We start from the raw sequence: 22,241 nt of genomic DNA, 5'->3' as shown, positions 1-22,241 counted from the left end.
CCTATATTCGTTATTTTTGTTCAATTTAGTCCCAATTTTTATTAAAATAAATCAATTTTGTTCTTTTCAAATTGATACTAAATTTAATATCTTTTATACAAATTATATTAATATCTTTTCTAAAATTGACCTTTAAATTTATTATTTTTTAAATTCAATTATAAATTATTAAATTTAATTATAAATTGAATAAATTCTTATATTTAATTTCTAAATAGAATATAATTATTTAAAATATTATAAGAATATAATTATTAATTTTTTTCTAATATTTATATTCTAAAATATTTTTAAAATTGATATATAAAAATATTTTAAATATTCAAAATATTTTAGAAAAATAAACTAATATTTGTAAAATTAACATTTACATATAAAATATTTTAGATTTTAATATCTAAAATGCAATAAAAATATTAAATATTTTAAATTTAAATGTAAATTTTACAAATGTTAATATATATTTTTAAAATTTTAATAATTATATTTTAATTATATTTAAATAATTATATTCTATTTAACAATTGAATCTAAAAATTATATTCAATTAATAATTAAATATTATAATTTATAATTAAATTTAAAAAATAAGTAATAATAATGTCAATTTTAAAAATTAAATGGTTTTATTTTAACAAAATTTGCGACTAAATTAAACAAAAATAACGAATGTAGGGACTGAATTGAACAAAAATAACGAATATAGGGACTAAATTGAACAAAAAATAATAATATTACCAGAAACTGACACGTGGCACAATTATAACTTAACACGTGGACACTTTTTTTGAAATTAAAAAAAAATAAAAAAAAAAATAAAAATAATTTAAAAAAAATAAAAAAAAACAGTAGTTGACACGTGGCATGTACTGTTCAAAAACGTTAACTATTTAAACACCGTTAGTAAAAAGGACCAAATTGATCACAATTTGACGAAAATAAAATCAACAAAAATAGGGACCAAATGTATATTTAAACCTATATATATATATATATATATATAATATATAATGATCCAATTTGGATAACTTTTAAAAAATAATTAAACTTATGAGATGTTCAAATCCATGAACACGATCATATGCTATCATTAAATGTGAGCCTTCAGTGTCAATATAACCAATGTATAGTTCTCGTTGTATTCATGAACCGGGCTATTAAAGATACCACCGATTAAATATCTTCAAATATAAAAGAATAAATTTATAGGAAAGTTGAACTCACGATATCTTTCACTATTTCTTTTAAATTTACAAAATCAATTTTATTTTTTTAAATTGTTAGGAGAGGAAATCAAACTTACAGTTTTTTCCCACTTAATTCCCTTAATTCCATGTGACAACTAAACCACCTTGTCACTCTTACTTTTTTTAGTAAGGGTAAGAATGTTTCTAGCAAACCATTAAAAATAAAAAATAAAAAACTTGTTTGGTTTCTATATAAAAAGAATAGTGATATAGTAATTTTTAAAATTATTTCAAAACAAATATCTTCCATTTTAAGTTTACAAAACTACAACATTAATATATCTTTATGTTGTATTTAGATAGAGAAATTTAAGAAAGTAATTCATTTATTTGGAAAATTTAAAATTTTTCGAAATAAAATGACTTGTTTGAATGAGGAAATTAAAAGAAAATTGAAATTGATAATTTTAAGATGGTATATCAAATAAATAAAATAATAGAATTTAAAATTCATTTAAAAAAATAAATTCCACAAGTTGTTTTATTCCTCAAGATGAAAAAATTCCAAAAGTTTGACTCATTTCGACCTTGAGCTCAAGTCAAATGATCTCGACTTCTAGCCCACGCCAACTTGGCTACACTATGGGTCTGAACTGACTTGGCTCGATCTTCAATCAAAGACAAAATTTGAGTCGATTAGTCCTTGGCCAATGGTCGAGTTGAATGGAGTGAAGTCGAAAGTCAACCTGAGTCACCCAAGGTGGCGGTTGAGCCATGTTGGTCTACATCGAACCGAAAGTCAAGCCAAATCAAAATTAACTAAAGGTCAAGATGATTCTGTCCAGGACAAAGGTCAAATTGAGTCAGTTCGGACCGAAGGTCAAACCGAGTCGGTCTAGGACGAAAGTTTAGCCGAGTTGGCCTGGGACGAACATTGAGTTGAGTCATCTTAGTCATAGTCGAGCTGAGTCAACTAAGGGCAAAGCTCGAGCCGAGCTAGCCACTCTGGAGGTTTGAGTTGAGTTGACATAGGCCATAGGTCGAGTAAAGTCGTCTAGTGTCAAAAGTCGAGAAGAGTCGATCTAGGTTGAAGGTCGAGTCGAGTCTGTCCAGGGTGAACGTCAAGCTTTATTGGCTTGGGCAGAGTCGAATCGAGTCGACCTAGGGTAAGGTTGAGTCGAGTTGGCTCTGATTAAACATCGAGTCGAGTCGACCCAGACTGAAGGTCAAGTCGAGTTAACCCATGTCCATTGTCGAGGCGAGTCAACCTAGGATTATCGAGCCAAATCGTCCCAAGCTAAAATGTAGATGAGTCGTGTCGGATGGAAGGTCGAACTAACTCGGGTAAAGTTGAATTTGGCTTAGAATAGAAATGAAATTGCTTTATCCAAACAAGAAAATTAAAATCTAAGACATTTTAATTACTTCATCTAAATAAACTATTTAAGAAATGAAAAGAATTTAATTGCAAATACTTCAGATACTATATATTTAAATTTTTTAGAATTATTAAAATCCCTCGTCCAAGGTTAAGTTATTTCTTTCATCTTTCCATTAAGTATGTTCCTTTTTTGTACTTTAACATCTAGCTTCTTTACTCTTTCAATTTGAAAAATTGTTTAGGAAATTGTTTTCAAAACAATGTTAAAAATATAAATCTATTTATAATACAATTCGAAGAATCACAAAAGGCAAAAAATTACACGTGTCATTTTCTCTGAATTTGTTCAATTTCAAAATTTTTAAATTTTTTACCTCTTAAGGTAAATGGGACACGTGTCATCTTCTTATCCCGTCTCAGCCATTTTCGCGTTTCACCACACTCACTTTAATCATCTCTCTCGACTTCCTCTCTCTCTTCATTTTCTCTCTCTGTTTACGCACACTTCAGTTCTCTCCTTCCTCAAACCTTTCACTTCCTCTCTCTCTCTTCACTTTCTCTCTCAAACCTTCACGCACTCTCCACTTATCTCCTTCCTCAAACCCTAGCCACACCTCTGGCTCCGCCTCTACCTCTCTGCCTCCTCCTCCACCTCAGTCGCTCTTATTCGCTCTTCCTCCACAAGCGCGTCACCAAATAACGTTCTCCACCTCTCTTCACTTTCCCTATGTGGAACCCTAACCTGTTTTACGCATTCTCCACTTCTACGCCATCGACCTCCCTTCCTTCTCAACTTCATTGGACCTTTTTGCCGCGTCCAACCATCTCGACGATTCTCTCGATTCGTATTGTTTTAGGGTTAACATCAATTTTTTTGCTTCTAACTAATTTTTTGGTTTGTTTTGTTTGTGTAGATGGTTTTTTTGCTTCAGACGCTCTTCCTGCACAAACGCGATCCACCTCTTTTCTTTCTGAACTTCATTCGACATTTTTTTTTCTGTTCACGATTCTCTCGATTCGTACTGTTTTAGGGTTAACATCAATTTTTTCTGCTTTTAACTAATTTTTTGGTTTGTTTTGTTTGTGTAGATGGTTTTTTTGCTTCAGACGCTCTTCCTGCAGAAACGCGATCCACCTCTTTTCTTTGTGAACTTCATTCGACATTTTTCTTGTGTTCACGATTCTCTCGATTCGTACTGTTTTAGGGTTAACATCAATTTTTTTTGCTTTTAACTAATTTTTTGTTTTTTTTTTGTTTGTGTAGATGGTTTTTTTGCTTCAGACGCTCTTCCTGCACAAACGCGATCCACCCCTGTTCTTTCTGAACTTCATTCGATATTTTTTTTCAGTCCACGATTCCCTTTCATGAAACCATGTCCTCTTTTGTGCCGCATGAAACGCTCTCCATGGGAATCGCACTCTCCCCCTTTCTGCGTCATCAAACCCTAGCCAGCTCTTTGACGCCGCCTGAAACGCGATCCTCAAACCCTAATTTTTTGTTCTTAGACTCAGTGAATCCAAATTGGTTTACATCAATTTTGTTGTCTTCTAACTCTTTTTTTGGTTTGTTTTGTTTCTGTAGATTGTTTCTGTTCTTCTGTGCGCCCATCTCTCTCACACCGCGTCAAACGCTCTCCATCGCTCTTTGGTAATAACTTTTATCTCTTCACTTTTAATTTGAAACCCTAATTTTTCCTTTCTTACTCATATTTTTCTTTGTGTAGATTTTTTTTGTGGTTCTGTACCTTTTGAAAACCTCTCGATTTCTCTGTTGAATCAGACTCAAACCCTACCATTTCAATCTGATATGTTGCCTATTGCATGTTTTATTGGTTTCTATTAACTGAGAAAGTTGCTTCACTTCTTAACAAATCCCACCATTTCAGGTTTGCTTAATTCGAACCCCAAAATTTGAGGTATATTTCATTTTTTTGTTAATTTTATATTTTATGTTACTTCATAAATCTGTTATGTTTTTGTAACTAATTTTTTTGTTTTTTTTTTTGTTTATGTAGGTTGTTTTTGGGTTCATTCCTTCATTAACTCTAATAAGATAACTTCATCCTGACGTCCACTACGTATTCCAGTTGTTGATCAAATTTCTTTTTCTCCACTGCTGAGGAGAATATGTTTTAATCAAAGGAATTCCTTTAATATGTTGTATTGTGTAATTGTTTAATTCATGTTTTTTCATTAAACATGTCTTTCTTTGTTATTGATTTTGTTATGCCTGATGAAGAAGTTTGAGCTTCATCTTATCGTCCCTCAACTTTAAATGCAGAATCTGTTGCCATTTTATTTCATAACATAATTTGTTGTTGATTCTTTATGAATTATTTATGAATTTGTTTTATTGATTTATTTTTTTGTTTTATCGTTCATTCAAAGATATTCCATATTACAGTTTTTAAAATCTATTTTTGTCGCCTATTTCATGTTTTATTGGTTTCTATTAACTGAGAAACATGTCTTTCTTTGTTATTGATTTTGTGATGTCTGATGTTCTTTGTTTGATTCAAAGATCTTCCATACTATAGTGTTAAAAATATATTTTTGTGGCCTATTGCATTCCCTTACTTTTTTCATTAGTGGTATATTGAAATCAGATCTTTATTTCCTATTTTCGTTGATTTGTCAACCTTTTCCAACATTTAAAGTTACTTTTGTTTTTCTTTTTGTACTGCTTTCTGCCATATTTCCTTTTATTGCACAACATTGAGCCATGTGAAAAACAGTTTTTGTTCTTTTTTGTGATCTTCGTATTTTTGTCAGTCACTTCTCCCAATTTTTACTCCATTTGTTTAACCTAAACCACACTTTGCGTGTTGTTTCAGTAAATATCTTTTTTCGTATCAAAATCTGATTTTGCTTTTGCAGATTGTTTCTAAATTTGTGAAATGAAGACCAGAGCATGCGTATGCTGTTGTTTTGTATTTATGATCTTCCAATCTATTCTTTTGTACAAATACATTTCTGCAGACCTTTCTTCATTCCTTACTCTACTCTACTCTGATTTCCCTCATTTTCCTCATTCCTTCAACCATGTCTGTTATCCCAAAACACACTCACTCTTTAGAAGAACTAAACCCTGAGAAGGAGAGTTGGAATATCCTTGCAAGAGTTGTAAGGTTATGGTTTGTTGAAGATTACACAAAAGGAAAAACTCCATTTTCCATGGAAATTGTTCTTCAAGACCAAGAGGTATCTTCCTTGAACTATAAACGACTTTTATTTTTTGACTTTTCCTAAATTTTTTTTTACCCAAAATTTTACATATGTGCTTCTCTTTTTTCATTTATGACTCTTTTTTTTCAGGGTGTACTAATCCATGCATCTGTTAGACGCACATTGATATACAAATTCCAGTCTGAAATCAAAGAGGACAAGGTTTACAGCATCCAATCTTTCAGTGTTTCATGTAATGGTGGTTCTTATAGAACCACAAAACATGCCTATAAGATCAACTTCCAATTTGGAACCAAGGTCAATATGGTGCAAAGTACCTTAGTTCCGAAAACTACAACTTCATACACCCCTTTTTCAACCATCATAGCTGATGGTTTTGACACAGATTACTTAGTTAGTAAGTATGTTTTGCTTATTTTTCTTCATTTTTTTGTATAACTTTTTGTTAATTTATTTTCTTTCTTTTTCCTCTTTTTGTAGATGTGATTGGGATGTTTACTGCTGTTGGAACAGAGAGGGAGCTAGAGAAAGCTGGTAAGAAAACCAAAATGAATGTCATCCTTATTGAAGCTGATGGGTAAGCAGATTTCATTTGTTTTTGTTCTTTATTGTTTTTTATTTTTCTTCATGTATTTCATTTTCTTCTCTTTTGATGTTATTTTTAACATTCAATAGTTTGCAACTGGAGTGTACTTTATTTGGTCAATATGTTGATATGTTAAATGCATTTCTGGCCTCTGGAGAGGATCAACATGTTGTCATTGCTTTGCATTATTGCAAAGTGAAGACCTTCCAAGGTAACTAACATAAACCACATTATTACAGTTGTATTAATGAATAAAAATCTTTTTGACATTTTATCTTTGGTAGATAAAGTTTCTATTCAAAACTGTATGAACTGTACCAAGATTATCTTTAACTGTGATGGTGAAGATGCAACCAAGTTGAAAAAAATGTAAGTCTATATACATAACATACATCTTTGTTTATACATAGATATATGTATATCTTTGTAATATAAAATATTTTTTTAATGTAGGATGTGGGATAATACTGAATCTCCTTCTCAAGCTCTTACCCAACTTTTTGCTTCTTCTAAAGTTAGCTTAGAAGATGATTTCATTAAGCTGCATCCTAGGAGTTCAATTGAAGGTCTAAAAGATTTTAAGCAGGTTCAAATATTTGTCTCTATGTTCCACATAAATTTTTTTATTTAATGACTATTTTTTTTCATAATTTTATATTCTAAATTTTACAGGAAAGTACTTTTGTAGTAAAAGCTACTATCAAACATGTGCTAGATCATGATGATTGGTGGTATACAGCATGTATCTGCAACAAAGCAGTTTATCCTGATTCCAAAATGTTTTTTTGTGAAAAGTGTAACAAGCATGTCATTAAGGTTACACCTAGGTAATATTTTCAATATTCACATAATGATTTTATTAATATAATATTAAGAAAACTTAATAATGTTCATAATGTCTTTATTGTTTTTTTTAGGTTTAAACTGAAACTTCGTGTAATTGATGCTACGGATTCTACAACTTTTGTTGTATTTGATCGTGATGCAAGTGCAATGTTGAAGAAATCATGCTCTGACATTCTTGAATTGCAAGACAAGGTTAAGTTTTTAATCTAATCATTTCTGCTTATATTGTTGACATTTAACTTAAATGTTTTATATTTGGTACTTCGTTTGCACTTATTCTACTCATTATTGCTTTTACATTAATTTACATCATTTATATTAATTGCTTTTTTAATAGAACACTGCTGCTGGAGACTTGCCTAAAGAGTTTGAAGTCCTAATTGATAAGACCTATCTCTTCAAAGTTGAGTGCAAGAATGATTATAATACCAAATTTGAACAATCATTCAGAGTTAAAAAAGTTTGCATGGATGAAAAAGTAATTGAAAGCTTTTCTGATGTTGAAATTAAGTCTTTGGTAAGTTTATTTTTCTATTTTTTTTCAGGTGTTAGCCTAATTTTTTCTTAAATTTTATCATTATTAATATTTTATACAATTTTTAGGATCTATACTCTGCAAATGAAGAAGAAACCAAATTAAATGAGCCAACAAATCAACTCTCACCTGATTCCATTGCAAAGGTAGTTGAAGATTACAATTTTACTTATTTTGTAAAGCTTGGTATATTCTAATCTTTTGTTTTTTTAGGATTTGTTGATCAAATTCACAGAAGAATCAAATGATCTTGAGACTCTAAGTGATCATTTGAACAATATAGTATCAACCCATGTTCCTCCCGAAGAATCCTTGAAAAATAAAAATGTAATTGATGTTCAAATTCATGAGTTAACCCGCAAAGAATCATCTCATCTGGACAATCTTGATTTGGGTACTCAACCACCTGTTCCAGTACTTAAAAGACAAAGTCGATCTATGGTTCAAGAAAACAAGAAGATTCCAGTGAAGATGTTGAAGAAGAATATAAAGATTGAAAAGTGATAGACTTTATGTTTCTTATGTTATTTTTTGAAAAACATTTGCTGCTGTTATGTATTTGTACTCATGACCATTATTTCCTGTTTGTCTGTGGTTGTTATTTTGAAAACAATATTAATTCAACTATGTTTTAATTTAATTATGAATAGATTTGATGCTTATTTTTAATTCTGTACTCTATTTTTTCTTTAAAAATTTGCTAGCTGAATCAAAGTGTGTTGATATAATTTGACATTGTCAACACCATAATCATGCTAGCTACATTAAATTAATTAATTTTTGCATAGGTTTTTCCTTTTGTTTTGGTTTATAAAAAATCCTTTATTTTGAATATTTGCTTACCTTTTTTAAATAGATTTCTTTAAATTTATATACATTTTGTTGTATATGCTTATTTTTAAAATTTAGTATATATTGCTAGCCTAATGTCGAAGTTTTGATATTATTTTTAATATCAACTACATTATGATGCTAGCTACATCAAATTCACTAAGTTTTTATCTATGTATTTGTACTCATGAACATTATTTTCTGTTTGTCTTTGGTTGTTATTTTGAAAACAATATTACTTCAACTATGTTTTAATTTAATTATGAATACATTTCATGCTTATTTTTAATTCTATACTCTATTTTTTCTTTCAAAATTTGCTAGCTGAATCAAAGTGTGTTGATATAATTTGTCATTGTCAACACCATAATCATGCTAGCTACATTAAATTAATTAATTTTAGCATAGGTTTTTCCTTTTGTTTGTTTTTATAAAAAATCCTTTATTTTGAATATTTGTTTACCTTTTTTAAATAGATTTCTTTAAATTTATATACATTTTGTTGTATATGCTTATTTTTAAAATTTATTATATATTGCTAGCCTAATGTCGAAGTTTTGATATTATTTTTAATGTCAACTATATTATGATGCTAGCTACATCAAATTCACTAAGTTTTTATCTATGTATATTTTTGAACTACATTATTGTTTTCGTAACATAAAAAAATTATTTAATGTTTTTGGATTTATTAACAAATCAAAAAACATTTGTAACTTTTCATTTAAAGGATAAAAGTTGATTTTTATTTTTCTTAATCATTAAGTTTTGTTCTTTTATTAATCTTTTATTATATTATTTTTATGTGCTATTACTCTGCCAACTTCTTATTTGTTTTTATTTAATAATTTCTTTTTATTTATACTTTCTCAAAATTAATTTTAAAATTTTTTTAAGTAGCAGTGAATTTTGAAAAAGCCTTCTTTTATTCTTTTATTAATTAATTTTAATTAAAAGTCTTTTCATATCTATTTATTCACTTGAATATTATCTTTTATTTTTTTATTAATTAACTTTTTTTCTGAATTCTTTATTATATTAATTTTATCTGTTATTACTCTTTCAAATTCTTAATTTTTTTTAAAGTTATTTCTACTTTCTCAAAATTAAATTAAAAATATTATTAAATATGATTCAATTTTCAAAAACCTGTCTCTTTAATTACAAGTCTTTTCGTATTTTATGTTTTTATCAAGTCTTTTCGTATTTTCAAAAACCTTCAGTATCTATATAACCGTCTGTTTTCCTATTTACTATCAAGTTTTATGTTTTTACAAAATCACTGAAAAAGAAAGCTAACTCCTCTACACTTGCTTCCATGGCTTCCTCTTTGAGTGTCACTGCCAGAAAAACTTTAGGAAGGTTCACCACGTTTCATTTTGTTCATAATCAGGTACGTCTATTTCACAATATCTACTTCACAATCGTTCAAAAACATGTTTTTATGTCATCACTTTTTACACAATATTACTTATTATCGATTTTCTTTATAAAAATTCAAACTTTCTGCAATAATCCTTCAAAGGTCGTTTTTTTCTATTTGTTTCCCATGCTTCATGTATGTTAAACTTACTTCATTTTATTTTTTGTTATGAAAATGTCATCTTTCTTCAATAATCGTTGAAATCAGTTAAAACTACTGTTTTTTATGCATTTATCATCTATGTCCACCTTTTTTGTCTTTTATAACACAACTTATATTTTTACTTTGTTTGAACTCTGACTTACTATTGTTTTCTTCTAAAGATGTCATCTTTTTCCAGTAACCATTCAAATTGACTACTTTTCTGTTCTTTGTTTTTATCAGTTTTACATCACCCATGCATGTTTTTATTCCTGTATTTTAATAGTTATGCTTTCATCATCAGTTTCATATTTGTCTTATTCATCTTTTTGACCTTTCTATCTGTTTTTTGTCTCATTAGGAGTTTGGACATGTTGATCCAATATTTTTCGCTATTTTTGGTGACGAATTAGGACCCGTTTGGCACTTGGAAGATATTGAAGGGAATCAACATCATTTAAGCTTTAATATGGATTTGAATCATCCCGTTCTCACGGATGGTTGGTATAGCCTACGAGTTTTTTATAAAATGCAACATATCCATCAAATTGTATTTAAATATGTTGGCAATTCTACCTTCCACATCACTGTATTCCCTAACATGTCTACAATATCAACTGGTGCCAAATTTCTTTCAAACCTAATTCGGTTGCGAAAAAAACATCTCTTTAGAGTCAAATTGTCAAAATCTCAATGCAAAGGAAGCCATCTGGTGAACTTTTAATTTTATTATTTTGGTTATATATTTTGTTTTCTTTATATATTTGTATTTGTGTTCTTATTTTGTTCTTTTTTCAGGACCTCCAATCTGACTTTGCAGATTATGTTCGTAAACGTAGATTGAGGAGGTTGGAATTGCAGGCACGTAACAATACCTTCATTGTTCAATGTAAACTTCTGCTCCGTAATACACCAAAGAAGTCAAGTAAGATTGGGAAGGGATGGAAGTACTTCTGCACATTCAATCGTTTGGAAGAAGGAGATATTCTGGTGTTTCTAGCGGACAAAAAAATGAAAAAGAAGAAGATCAAAGTATACGTCCACAAAGAATGCAATTTCTAATATTGCACTTTTCTTTTAGTTTACTATTTATATTATGTATGTTTTTTCGAAGAACTTTGAAAGTAGTTTGGTTTAATTTTGTTTGTAATAGTTTTAGCATCCTTTTTTTGTTGCTTCTAATAATTAGAAGCCATATCTAAAAGTATTTAACCGAATTTAATTATCGTCACGTTTTATATTTTAATTATTTTCGTAATACATATTTTATTTAAGTAATGATTTTATAAAATAAATTTACATATCCGATACTATAAATAATTTGAAATGATTATGATAAGAATTCAAATATGTTAAAATATTTCATTGTTTTCATTTTAATAAAGAAGCGAACTTCATATTGTACAGTACTAATAATTGGGCATACTAACAGAATATAATTTTCAAAAGATTTTATTAATTTCTTTACAATTTTTTTTTTAATATTTGTTGCAAAATTTATTCAAATTGTTTTTTATTAATATAGTAACTATGAAAACTTAAAAACCCATTTAATTTTGAACTCTCTTACAAGTATTTTAATTAAAATTTAATTTCTTCGAAATTTTTTTTCATTTCTAAACTTGAAAACAATAAAATTATTTTCTTTTGGCCTTTCTTTAGTAGTTGCATTTTACTTGAATGGTTGACTATTACAAAGCAGAGTACTTTTGTGCTTGGCAAAAAAGGACATATATCACAGATCCACATTCTGAAATGAGGCTTTGCATTGTCTGCAAATCATCAATTTGGACTTTGCAGATCAAATCTTTTTCAAAAGGTACGCTTTTCCAAATTTTGATTTATTTGTTCAGTTCTGATATTTCCATATCAATGACATGTTTGTTCTTTTTTGTCAAAACATTGTACTGACAGTACCTGAATCATCAGGAAGAATGTTGGTTGAATACTAAAAATGTGCCTACATATACTAATAGGTTTTTTCTTCCTCTCTGCTTTACTTTCTTCACAGTGCAATGAATTGTTTTTGTTATTAGTTTTCTATTTGTAATTTTAAATCTTCCTCCAACATGTAATGAATTTGTAAAACACCATAATACCACAATACAATGCATAACTTCTGCACACTTTGAACATTATCACAACAAAATGGATTCAACAAATGGAAGAAGAAAAAGGAAGAACATTATCCCACAAAATTTATCCAATACCTTGATGAAGTTCACAGGTTCAATATTTTTATGTTTCTCACATTGCATTTTTAAGTTTCTTCATTTTTTGGAGCTCATTTCATTTCACTATACATTTCATCCAACAAATTTATTACTGCATTCATTGTTATCAAACTATTTTTCATTTCATTCAGAAATCTGAATCCATTGATTGCACTAACACAAATCTTTATTAATGCATTCGTTTGACATGTCAACTTCTATACTTTCTCATTGGACTTTTTAACTATTCTACCAGTATCCAAAGAAAATGTTACACCAGATTCAAGTGAAGAGATAGACGTGCAGAATAAAAGAATTCAATCCACTATTAGAAAGCCACTTTCCGAGTTGACATATTGTGGTAAGTTTGTTTTTTAATTTATTTTTAATGCATATTATACAATTAACACCCATAATTAATTGGTTTCATCTTTAAATTCATTTCATAATCCTTTTTTTAACTGCATTTTTCAGAACTTGAACAAAATAATGGGAAAGCTGCAAGAAGAAGAAGGAAACTTATTATAAATCACAAGTTGGAATATAAAAGTAATTTCTTTCATATCTAATTCTTTATATATCTATTATTATGAAATCTTCAATTGAATTTCTTTCATAGTAAATTTTTCTATTACTACCTCTCTTATCAGAATCTCATGGTTCTACATCAATTGGATCTACCAATGCTCCAATTTTGCAAAACAGCAACAGTAACAACAAAGGTACAAATGAAAAATATATTAATTTTTTTAATGCTTTTCTCTTAATATATTAGTGCTTTAATATATACCACTAATATATTTTACTATCTAAAATTATATTTGAATGATAAATTAAATTAATAACAGAATTACAAAATCACCTATATAAATAATATTTAGTTCATTAATTTATGGATGTACTTGCAGGTATTGTTCAATTTGATTGTCCTATTGGAAGAAGCAAAATCAATGTCTTTAATACAGAACTGTTACCTAAAGAAATTGTGGGTACCAGCTCCAGTCATGCTTCACTAAATTCTTCTGGTTTTTCTGAAGTTGTCAATCCTTTTTATGTTCAACAACACCAAAGTCCTGGTAATTTATAATATAAACAAAATTCATTTCATTACTTTAATTTCTGTAATTGTTAAAAATTCAGCTTCCTAATATTAATTTCAATTTTTGTTAAAGGTTTACAATTCTGTCAGCCTTCTCGGGAGCAGGCTATTAGATCTATTTCGAAGATATTGGATTTTGACAATAATTCTGAAGAAGATGAAAATGATGGTAATCAATAATAAATACTTTGTGTTTTTTTATTTAAATTGTTTTTTAAATAATAAATACATTCTTCTTCTTTCAGATAACATAATTGGACATTTCAAATCTGATTTGTATTCAAAAGCTGAAATTCAAGGTGAAACAATACTTTTTAGTGTTCTGATATTTAAGTATAAATGTTATTTAATTACTGACATATATGTTTTTTATGTAATTAGGAAATGTTGATGTTGGGGAGTGTTCACTTGAGTGTCCCTATTGTCAAGCTCAACTGTGGTACGAAGAAAGATCTGATAAATGCAAAAGATTAAAACAAGTTGATTTCTCTCTTTGTTGTCAAAAGGGAAAAGTACAACTTCCATTGTTGAAGAAACCTCCACAATTGCTTCAAAAGTTGTTAAAAGGAGAAGACAGTACAAGCCAGAATTTCTTACATTACATAAGAAGTTACAACAACATGTTCTCATTTACATCCATTGGTGCTAAGATCCATTCCTCAATCAACGATGGATCAGGTCCTCCTCAATTTATTCTTAGTGGTCAAAATTACCATCGCATTGGAAGTTTATTGCCCGAAAAAGGATCAAATCCCAAATTTGCGCAACTATATATTTATGACACAGAAAATGAAACAAGCAACAGAGTTAGTCACTTTGGGTATGTTTAAATAGTTTCTTTATGTTTTAGCCATCATTGGCATATAATTGACTAATATTTACTTTTTCAGGTCTGATAGTCAGCAATCCATATTTGATAAATCATTGATCGAAGAATTGAAGAAAATGATTGACAAACACAATGTACTTGCTCAAACATTCAGAAGAGTAAGAGATTTTATACATGATGATGAACAATCAGATTTTGGATTGAGGTTATTTAGACATCGCTTTAAGGATCCTAGAGTATATAATACACCAGTAGCAGATGAAGTGGCAGCATTGATTGTTGGTGATTTGAGCACCTTAGATGTAGGAAGGGACATCATTGTCAAGAAAGTTTCTGGTCAATTAACAAGACTACATGAAACACACACATGTTTCATTCCTCTTCAATATCCTTTAATTTTCCCATACGGAGAGGATGGTTATCAAGAGGATATTCCAATTAGAGATTGTCAAAAATATGGACAAAGTAGAAAAAGAATTTGCATTTCTTTACGAGAATTCATTGCTTTCAGAATACAAGAGAGAAAGGTGGAATTTGGTAATGTTGTAAATTCACGTAGATTGTTTCAACAGTTTTTAGTGGATACATACACCATGATTGAATCCCAAAGGTTGTCTTTTATACGAAATAATCAAAAACTCATTCGTTCACATATTCTGAATGGGTTACAAGAAGCTGTTAACAAAGGTGAAACTGATCCTTCTTCCATTGGTAAGCGTATTGTTCTTCCAGCTTCATTTACAGGTGGTATGAGATACATGTTCAATAATTGCCAAGATGCTATGGCAATTTGTAAGAGGTATGGCTATCCAGATTTGTTTATAACAATCACATGTAATGTAAATTGGCCTGAAATTGTTGATTTTGTCAAATCAAGAGGATTAACTGCTTCAGATAGGCCAGACATAGTTTGCAGAGTTTTTAAAATGAAATTAGACCAAATGATGACAGATTTCAAGAAGAATCATTTCTTTGGCAAAGTCAATGCAGGTATACAATTTTAATTTTCTTAATTTATTTTTCTTTTCTGCCTATTGTTTTCTCTAATAATTATTTTACAAATTTAGGTATGTATACTGTTGAATTTCAGAAGAGAGGTCTGCCACATGCTCATATATTACTATGGTTGAGTGACTCTAACAAGTTAGAAAATGCAAAGCATATAGATCAAGTTATCTCTGCTGAACTTCCTCATCCAGATCTCTATCCTAAACTTTCAAAAGCTGTTCAAACATATATGATACATGGTCCTTGCGGAGCTGCTAGATTCAACTCGCCATGTATGAAAGAAGGTCGGTGTTCTAAATTTTTTCCTAAAAAATTTAGACATTCAACTACAATTGATGAAGATGGATATCCTGTATATAGACGTAGAGATGATGGTTTATTTGTGTTGAAAAATGGACATAAATTAGGTAATGCAAATGTGGTGCCATATAGTCCTCTTTTGTTAATGCGTTATCAAGCTCATGTTAACACAGAATATTGCAACAAATCCAACTCAATTAAGTATTTGTTCAAATATGTAAACAAAGGTCCTGATAAAGCAACAATTAAAATTACAGACAAGGAAAATGAATGTACAGAGATGCGTATTGTCGATGAGATAAAAAGATACTATGATTGTAGATATTTATCTGCATGTGAAGCAGTTTGGCGAATTTTTGGTTTTGATATCCATCATCGGTGGCCAGCTGTTCAACGGTTAACTTTTCACTTACAAGATCAACAACCAGTTTTGTTTAAAGATGATGATCGAATTGATGATGTATTCCATAGGAATGAGAATATGAACACCATGTTCTTAGCTTGGTTTGAAGCTAACAAAAAATTTGAGGAAGGTAGAAACTTGACCTATGCTGAATTTCCAACAAAGTTTGTTTGGATGCCTCAACAAAAACAATGGAAACCAAGAAAGCAAGGTTATAGTATTGGTCGACTAACATATGTTCCTCCAGGATCAGGTGAATGCTACTACATGAGAATCTTACTAACAAAACAAAAAGGTTGTATTGATCATGATAGTATAAAGACAATTAATGGTAAAACATTCTCCACTTACCAAGAGGCTTGCCAAGAATTAGGATTATTGGCAGATGACAAAGAATTCATTGATGGCATTAAAGAGGCTAGCCATCTTGCATCTGGAAATCAACTTAGAAGGTTATTTGTTGCTTTGTTAATGATGAATACAATGTCTAAGCCAAATGTTGTTTGGGATGCAACTTGGACTTTACTTGCAGATGGCATCCTATATCAAAAAAGAAAAGACTTGAACATACCAGGTACTAAATTCAATTATTGTACACTGTTTTTTCCATAATTAGGTATTAATTACATATTCTATTTTGTAGATTTTCAAATTGAAGAGCATGATTTACACAATCTTTGCTTATTAGAAGTACAAGAACTTCTAAATTCAAATGGGCGAGCTTTATCAGATTATAGTTGCCTTCCTCAACCTGATCTTTCAAATTCATTCAAATTTCAGAACAGGTTCATTGTTGATGAAATGAATTATGATAAAGAACAAATGGAGAAGCTACATCAATCTCTATTGCAGTCTGTCACTAATGAGCAACTACATGTTTATAACAGAATTATGACAGCAGTGAACTCAGAGGTAGGGAATTTCTTTTTCTTATATGGTTATGGTGGTACTGGAAAAACATATCTCTGGAAACTTTTGTCAGCTGCTATTAGAGCAAAGGGAATGATTGCCCTTAATGTAGCTTCAAGTGGCATTGCATCTTTATTGCTTCCTGGAGGTAAAACTGCTCATTCTACTTTTTGCATACCATTAGCCATCAATGATGAATCAACATGTAACATCAATCAAGGAAGTCTTCGTGCTAAACTATTGATGGAAGCAAAACTTATAATATGGGATGAAGCTCCTATGATGAATAAGCTATGCTTTCAAGCTTTTGATAGAACATTGAGAGACATTATGAGAGCTAGGAATGAACATAATGCTGACAAACCATTTGGTGGAAAGGTGGTGGTCTTGGGCGATGATTTTAGACAAATCTTGCCAGTAGTTAGAAAGGGATCAAGGTATGATATTGTCAACTCATCAATTAACTATTCTGATTTGTGGCAATATTGTACAGTTCTTAAGCTATCACAAAACATGAGGTTAAAGACTGCTACTTCAAATGAAAGTGCAAAAGATATAAAAGAATTTGCTAATTGGATTCTTAAAATTGGAGATGGAAATATGAATTTGAATGAAAGTGGTGAAGCCAACCTTTCAATACCAGCAGATCTTCTAATTCAGGAAAGTGAAACACCTTTACTTTCTTTAGTCAAATTTGTTTATGGTGGTCTAATTGAAAATATCATGACTCCTGGATTCTTTGATGATGGTGCAATACTTTGCCCTACAATTGATAGTGTTGAACAAGTAAATGACTTCATTTTATCATTGATTCCTGGTGAAGAAAAAGTTTATTTAAGTTCAGACACTTCTTGCCAATCTGATGATGATCAAGAAATTCAAGGTGAGTGGTTTACTCAAGAGTTTCTAAATGATATTAAATGTTCAGGAATTCCAAATCATAGGATTAAATTGAAAGTTGGCGTACCAATTATGCTTTTAAGAAACATTGATCAAGCAAATGGTTTGTGCAATGGTACAAGGTTGCAAGTTAATGATTTGGGAAAGAATGTTATCTCTGCTACAGTAATAACTGGCAAAAACGTTGGTGACAAAATATTCATACCAAGAATGAACTTGACACCTTCTGATTCCAGCATTCCGTTCAAATTTCAAAGGAGGCAATTTCCAATATCCTTATGCTTTGCGATGACAATAAACAAAAGCCAAGGTCAAACTCTTTCTAAAGTTGGACTTTATCTTCCTCGCCCAGTTTTTACTCATGGACAATTGTACGTAGCAGTTTCTAGAGTCACATCAAAGAAAGGACTAAAAATCTTAATTCTGGATGAAGATGGAAAAGTAACCACTACAACTACAAATGTGGTTTACAAAGAAATCTTTGAAAATCTTTGATAAAGGTATACAAATTACTTTTATATAATTCTTAAAATTTTTCAATTATTTTACATTTAACTGTATTTAATTTTTACCTTGCAGATTACAATTGGTGCATATTACTTTATATTTGGGGTCCATATACAATTTTTGGTGAACATTACAGTTCATGCAGATTAGAACTGTATAATTTATAGTGATTTATAAATGTTTTCACACTTTCATTGTTTATAATTTTTTTCCAAGACCTACTTCTTTGCATTCCAGTAATGCTTCTTATATATTAATACACTATTGTTTCTTCTATTAGTTATATATATATGTTGGTTTTCAATTGTTATTTGTTACTTTAAATATCTACATACATGTGCTTGGGTGTTACTGAATCCGAATTGACATAAAGAATCTGAATTATATATTTTTGCTGTTAAAGAATCTGAATTATATATTTTTGCTGTTACTTTACCTGTAACTTCTATACTTTATTTTATCTGTTACTTTACTGACAGTGAACAATAACAATTTTAAATTTGTTGACACTGTTTGCACGTGACAATGTTCTCTATTTTATCTATGTTTGCACTTCACAACTTTCACTTTACCATTTCATACACATCCTTCACTCAACACTACATTTCAACCTCCATTTCTCTGCAATTACAAGATTGGAAATGGACCAAACCCAACATCAGAGAAGAATACTTTGGAAGTTCAACACCATCTACATATTCTCTAAGGTTTGTCTTCAATTTTAAAAATTTAGATCTATTACCCTGCATTCAGATGTTCTGTTGTATGTGGTTCACAGTATTCTCTATTCATAACGTATGTACTGCACCTCTCACTTAGGTTTCTTTATTATTTGAATGTCCAGAATTTTTTCAATTTTTATCAACGTCTGTTATAAATAAATATATTTTTTGTTGATATATAAGTCTGTTGACAACTTATATATGTTTTGTTTTTCATTCGGTTATTGCAGAAAAAATATTCATAATGTCTTTATTGTTATTTTTTGTAGCCATTTTTGTTTGTTGATCGACACTTTGTTGTTGGTTATGCACACGAATTAGGCCCACAGTGGCACTTGGTAGATGTAAATGGTATCACCACAACAGTTACCTATAACATGGATTCAGATAACCCAAGGATCACTGAAGGTTGGTTTAATATGAGAAATTTGTATCAAATTCAAAGTGATTCTCACATCCAGTTTCAGTATTTGGGAAATTGTTTATTTCACCTAACAGTGTTTAAAGGTGGATGTACACGAACAAGTTGGACAACATTTATGAACCGTATTACTCATCAAAATACAAGATCTATATTTTCAGTGAAATTGTCAAAGTATCAAAGCAAAGCAAGTCACTTGGTATATTCCTTCTTATTTATTATTATGCTTATTACTATAATTAAATTCAAATAATTATGCTAACAATAAACGTTTTAATGATGTAGGATTTGCCATCAAAGTTTGCCAACTTTATTCGGGAGGTCAAGGTAGAAGACGTCTTTCTTATAGGGCCTAAAACTATAGCGAATTGCAAAATACTAATATCCAACAAACAACGAAGTTCAACAAAGATTGGTCAAGGTTGGAGGTTATTTTGTTCTGAAAATGAATTAAAAGAAGGAGATATTGTTGTCTTTCAAGTAGACAATGATTTCATTGAATCAAATGTTGAAGTATTCGTGAATGGTTGTTGTTGTGATTAGATTAACGATAATGTTTGAATGTTGATGAATTATGGTCATTCAACTTTGTTATATGACAATATATTTTTGTACTTCATCAATTATGAATATTGAACTTTGTTATATTACAATATAATTGTTTATAATAAATGGTTTTTGAAATTTTGTTTAAAATATATAATTCATGATAATTATTATAAATAATCCCGTGCATTGCACGGGTCAAAAAACTAGTAAAAAACAAAGGCAACTGACACACTCTGATCCTTTTAAACTTATAAAAATGGAAAATGATTTTTTAATTACTAAATTTTGACAACTTTCTCTTACAACCTTAAATGACATCTTCTAAGTAGTTTTCCACTTTTTTATTTTTTCATTCTCAATATTTCAAAATCATTTAGAAGATGACATCTCATGTTGTAAGAGAAAGTTGTCAAAATTTAATAGTCAAAATATCATTTTTTCTGTAAAAATTACTAGAGTTGCATTCGTTTAAAAGGAATCAAACACACTTCTAAACAATAAACTCTATTGTCTATGCATAAAGAAATAAAAGGGAGGAAACAATAAGGAAAAAGATATCACGAATTATCGTGTAATCCTAAAGGGGATTTTGCCTATATACGTGTGTCATCAAAACAAAACTTATTAAAAAGTGAATACACATTATTATAGAATAAAAATAATACATATCTTATTGTGTTTTTTATTTGACATCACTTTTAATATAAAAATGTAAAAGATATAACATTTTTAATATAAAAATTGAGATATCTCGATAATATTGTTCATATAAAAATTATATCATTTTTAACATAAAATCTTAAAAATTTAAAATTTATAGATTTTATTTTTCTTATATATTACTTCTACTTAGTACCAAACTTTTGATTCATATCTAGATTCCTATCGCTTCCAAACATAAACATGTATATGAAATAGATTTTTTTGTTGTTTTTTTTATTATAGCCTGAGTTATATAACCGAAGTATGAACATGAAAAAGATATTGAAAACAACCTGAAAGCGAAGGTATTATGTTAAGTTCGGTTCACGAGGATTTGAAGGCTGGTTTTTCTCTTATTTAGATAATAAAGTTTTTTCAAGATAACATGAAATTAAATTCACACCACATGCTCTTCTCCAAAATAATATTTATTAAACTGGATTATACATCATGAATTCATACGTGCTGATAATAATTTATGTTGCAGAACATAAGTATTTTATTTTTCGGCTTAAATACTTTATCAGTCCCAATTTTGTAAGTTTTGTTTCGATTGATCATATTTTTTCGAAATATTTAAAATGGTCTTAATTTTTGTAAATTATAGTTAATTTGGTCCTTTTTACATACGTCATTTAAATTATTAACGGGAGGTGAACAATAACTGTCACGTCAGCATTGTGACACATGACAGTGTCAGTGCCATGTGTCATGCTAGTGTCACTACCATGTGTAAGTTAGTGTTATTTTCACGTGTCAGTGTCTCGTGACTTATATTCAATTCGGTCATAATTTTTGTTAATTTTGTTCAATTTAGTCTCAATTTTCGTTATGTTTGTTCAAATCAGACCCAATTTTGCCCCTCTCCAAATTGACCAAATTTAATCTCTATATAGATGTTATACTAAAATTTTTATTTTTATTAAAATTTAAATTTATACTAAGAATTTTCCTTATCATTCAAAAAATAATAAAGAATTTTCCTTCTAATTTTAAAAATAATAAAGAACTTTCCTTCTAATTTATAAAAAAAAAAATTAAGACTTTTTCTTAATATTTAAAAAATAATGAAGAAATTTCTTTTTAATTTTAAAAACAATGAAAAATTTATCCTCTAATTTTAAACTAACTTTAACCATATTTTTTTATGTAGCAAAAATCAAACATATATATAATAATTTCCTTCCAAAAGTATAGTTAGGTTTGGTATAAAAATAATAAAATAAATATTTAAAATAAATGTGAATTTTAATAAAAATAAAAATTCAGTATAACATTTATATAAAAATTAAATTTGGTCAATTTGGAGGAAGACAAAATTGGGACTGAATTGAACAAAAATAACAAAAATTGGGACTCAATTGAACAAAATTAACAAAAATTGGGACCGAATTGAATATAAGTCACGAAACACTGACATGTAGCAATGACACTGAGTTGACACATGACAATGACACAGGCTTGACACGTGGCAGTAACATTGCCAAGTGTTACAATGGTGACTTGACATGTAGACAACATTTTTAAAATTAAAAAATTTTAATATTTTAATATTTTAAAAAA

General features: G+C 29.2%; 2 protein-coding genes across 2 annotated transcripts; both read left to right on the top strand.

Moving 5' to 3' along the window:
• The first annotated feature begins 5,610 nt into the window (after positions 1-5,610).
• On the top strand, positions 5,611-8,225 carry LOC114181510 (uncharacterized). Its single transcript, XM_085669390.1, has 11 exons — positions 5,611-5,769; positions 5,884-6,151; positions 6,235-6,331; positions 6,430-6,551; positions 6,625-6,709; positions 6,794-6,926; positions 7,013-7,167; positions 7,258-7,378; positions 7,524-7,703; positions 7,790-7,867; positions 7,935-8,225. The coding sequence occupies exons 1-11, from the start codon at positions 5,611-5,613 to the stop codon at positions 8,223-8,225; spliced, it is 1,689 nt and encodes a 562-aa protein (XP_085525516.1).
• A 2,492-nt stretch (positions 8,226-10,717) lies between these two features.
• Positions 10,718-18,272, top strand: LOC146881892 (uncharacterized). The gene is made up of 12 exons (XM_085669389.1): positions 10,718-10,828; positions 10,915-11,041; positions 12,586-12,690; positions 12,804-12,878; positions 12,980-13,051; positions 13,238-13,405; positions 13,502-13,597; positions 13,674-13,727; positions 13,810-14,248; positions 14,319-15,247; positions 15,325-16,542; positions 16,612-18,272. The coding sequence occupies exons 1-12, from the start codon at positions 10,718-10,720 to the stop codon at positions 18,270-18,272; spliced, it is 5,055 nt and encodes a 1,684-aa protein (XP_085525515.1).
• Positions 18,273-22,241: the final 3,969 nt, after the last annotated feature.

This window comes from Vigna unguiculata, chromosome 11 (genome assembly GCF_037176805.1).
Source record: "Vigna unguiculata cultivar grain cowpea cultivar isolate G323 ecotype 2 chromosome 11, ASM3717680v1, whole genome shotgun sequence".
NCBI classification, from domain to species: domain Eukaryota; kingdom Viridiplantae; phylum Streptophyta; class Magnoliopsida; order Fabales; family Fabaceae; genus Vigna; species Vigna unguiculata.
Note: the sequence above shows the minus strand (reverse complement) of the source record. Positions and strands in the feature narration are given on the sequence as shown.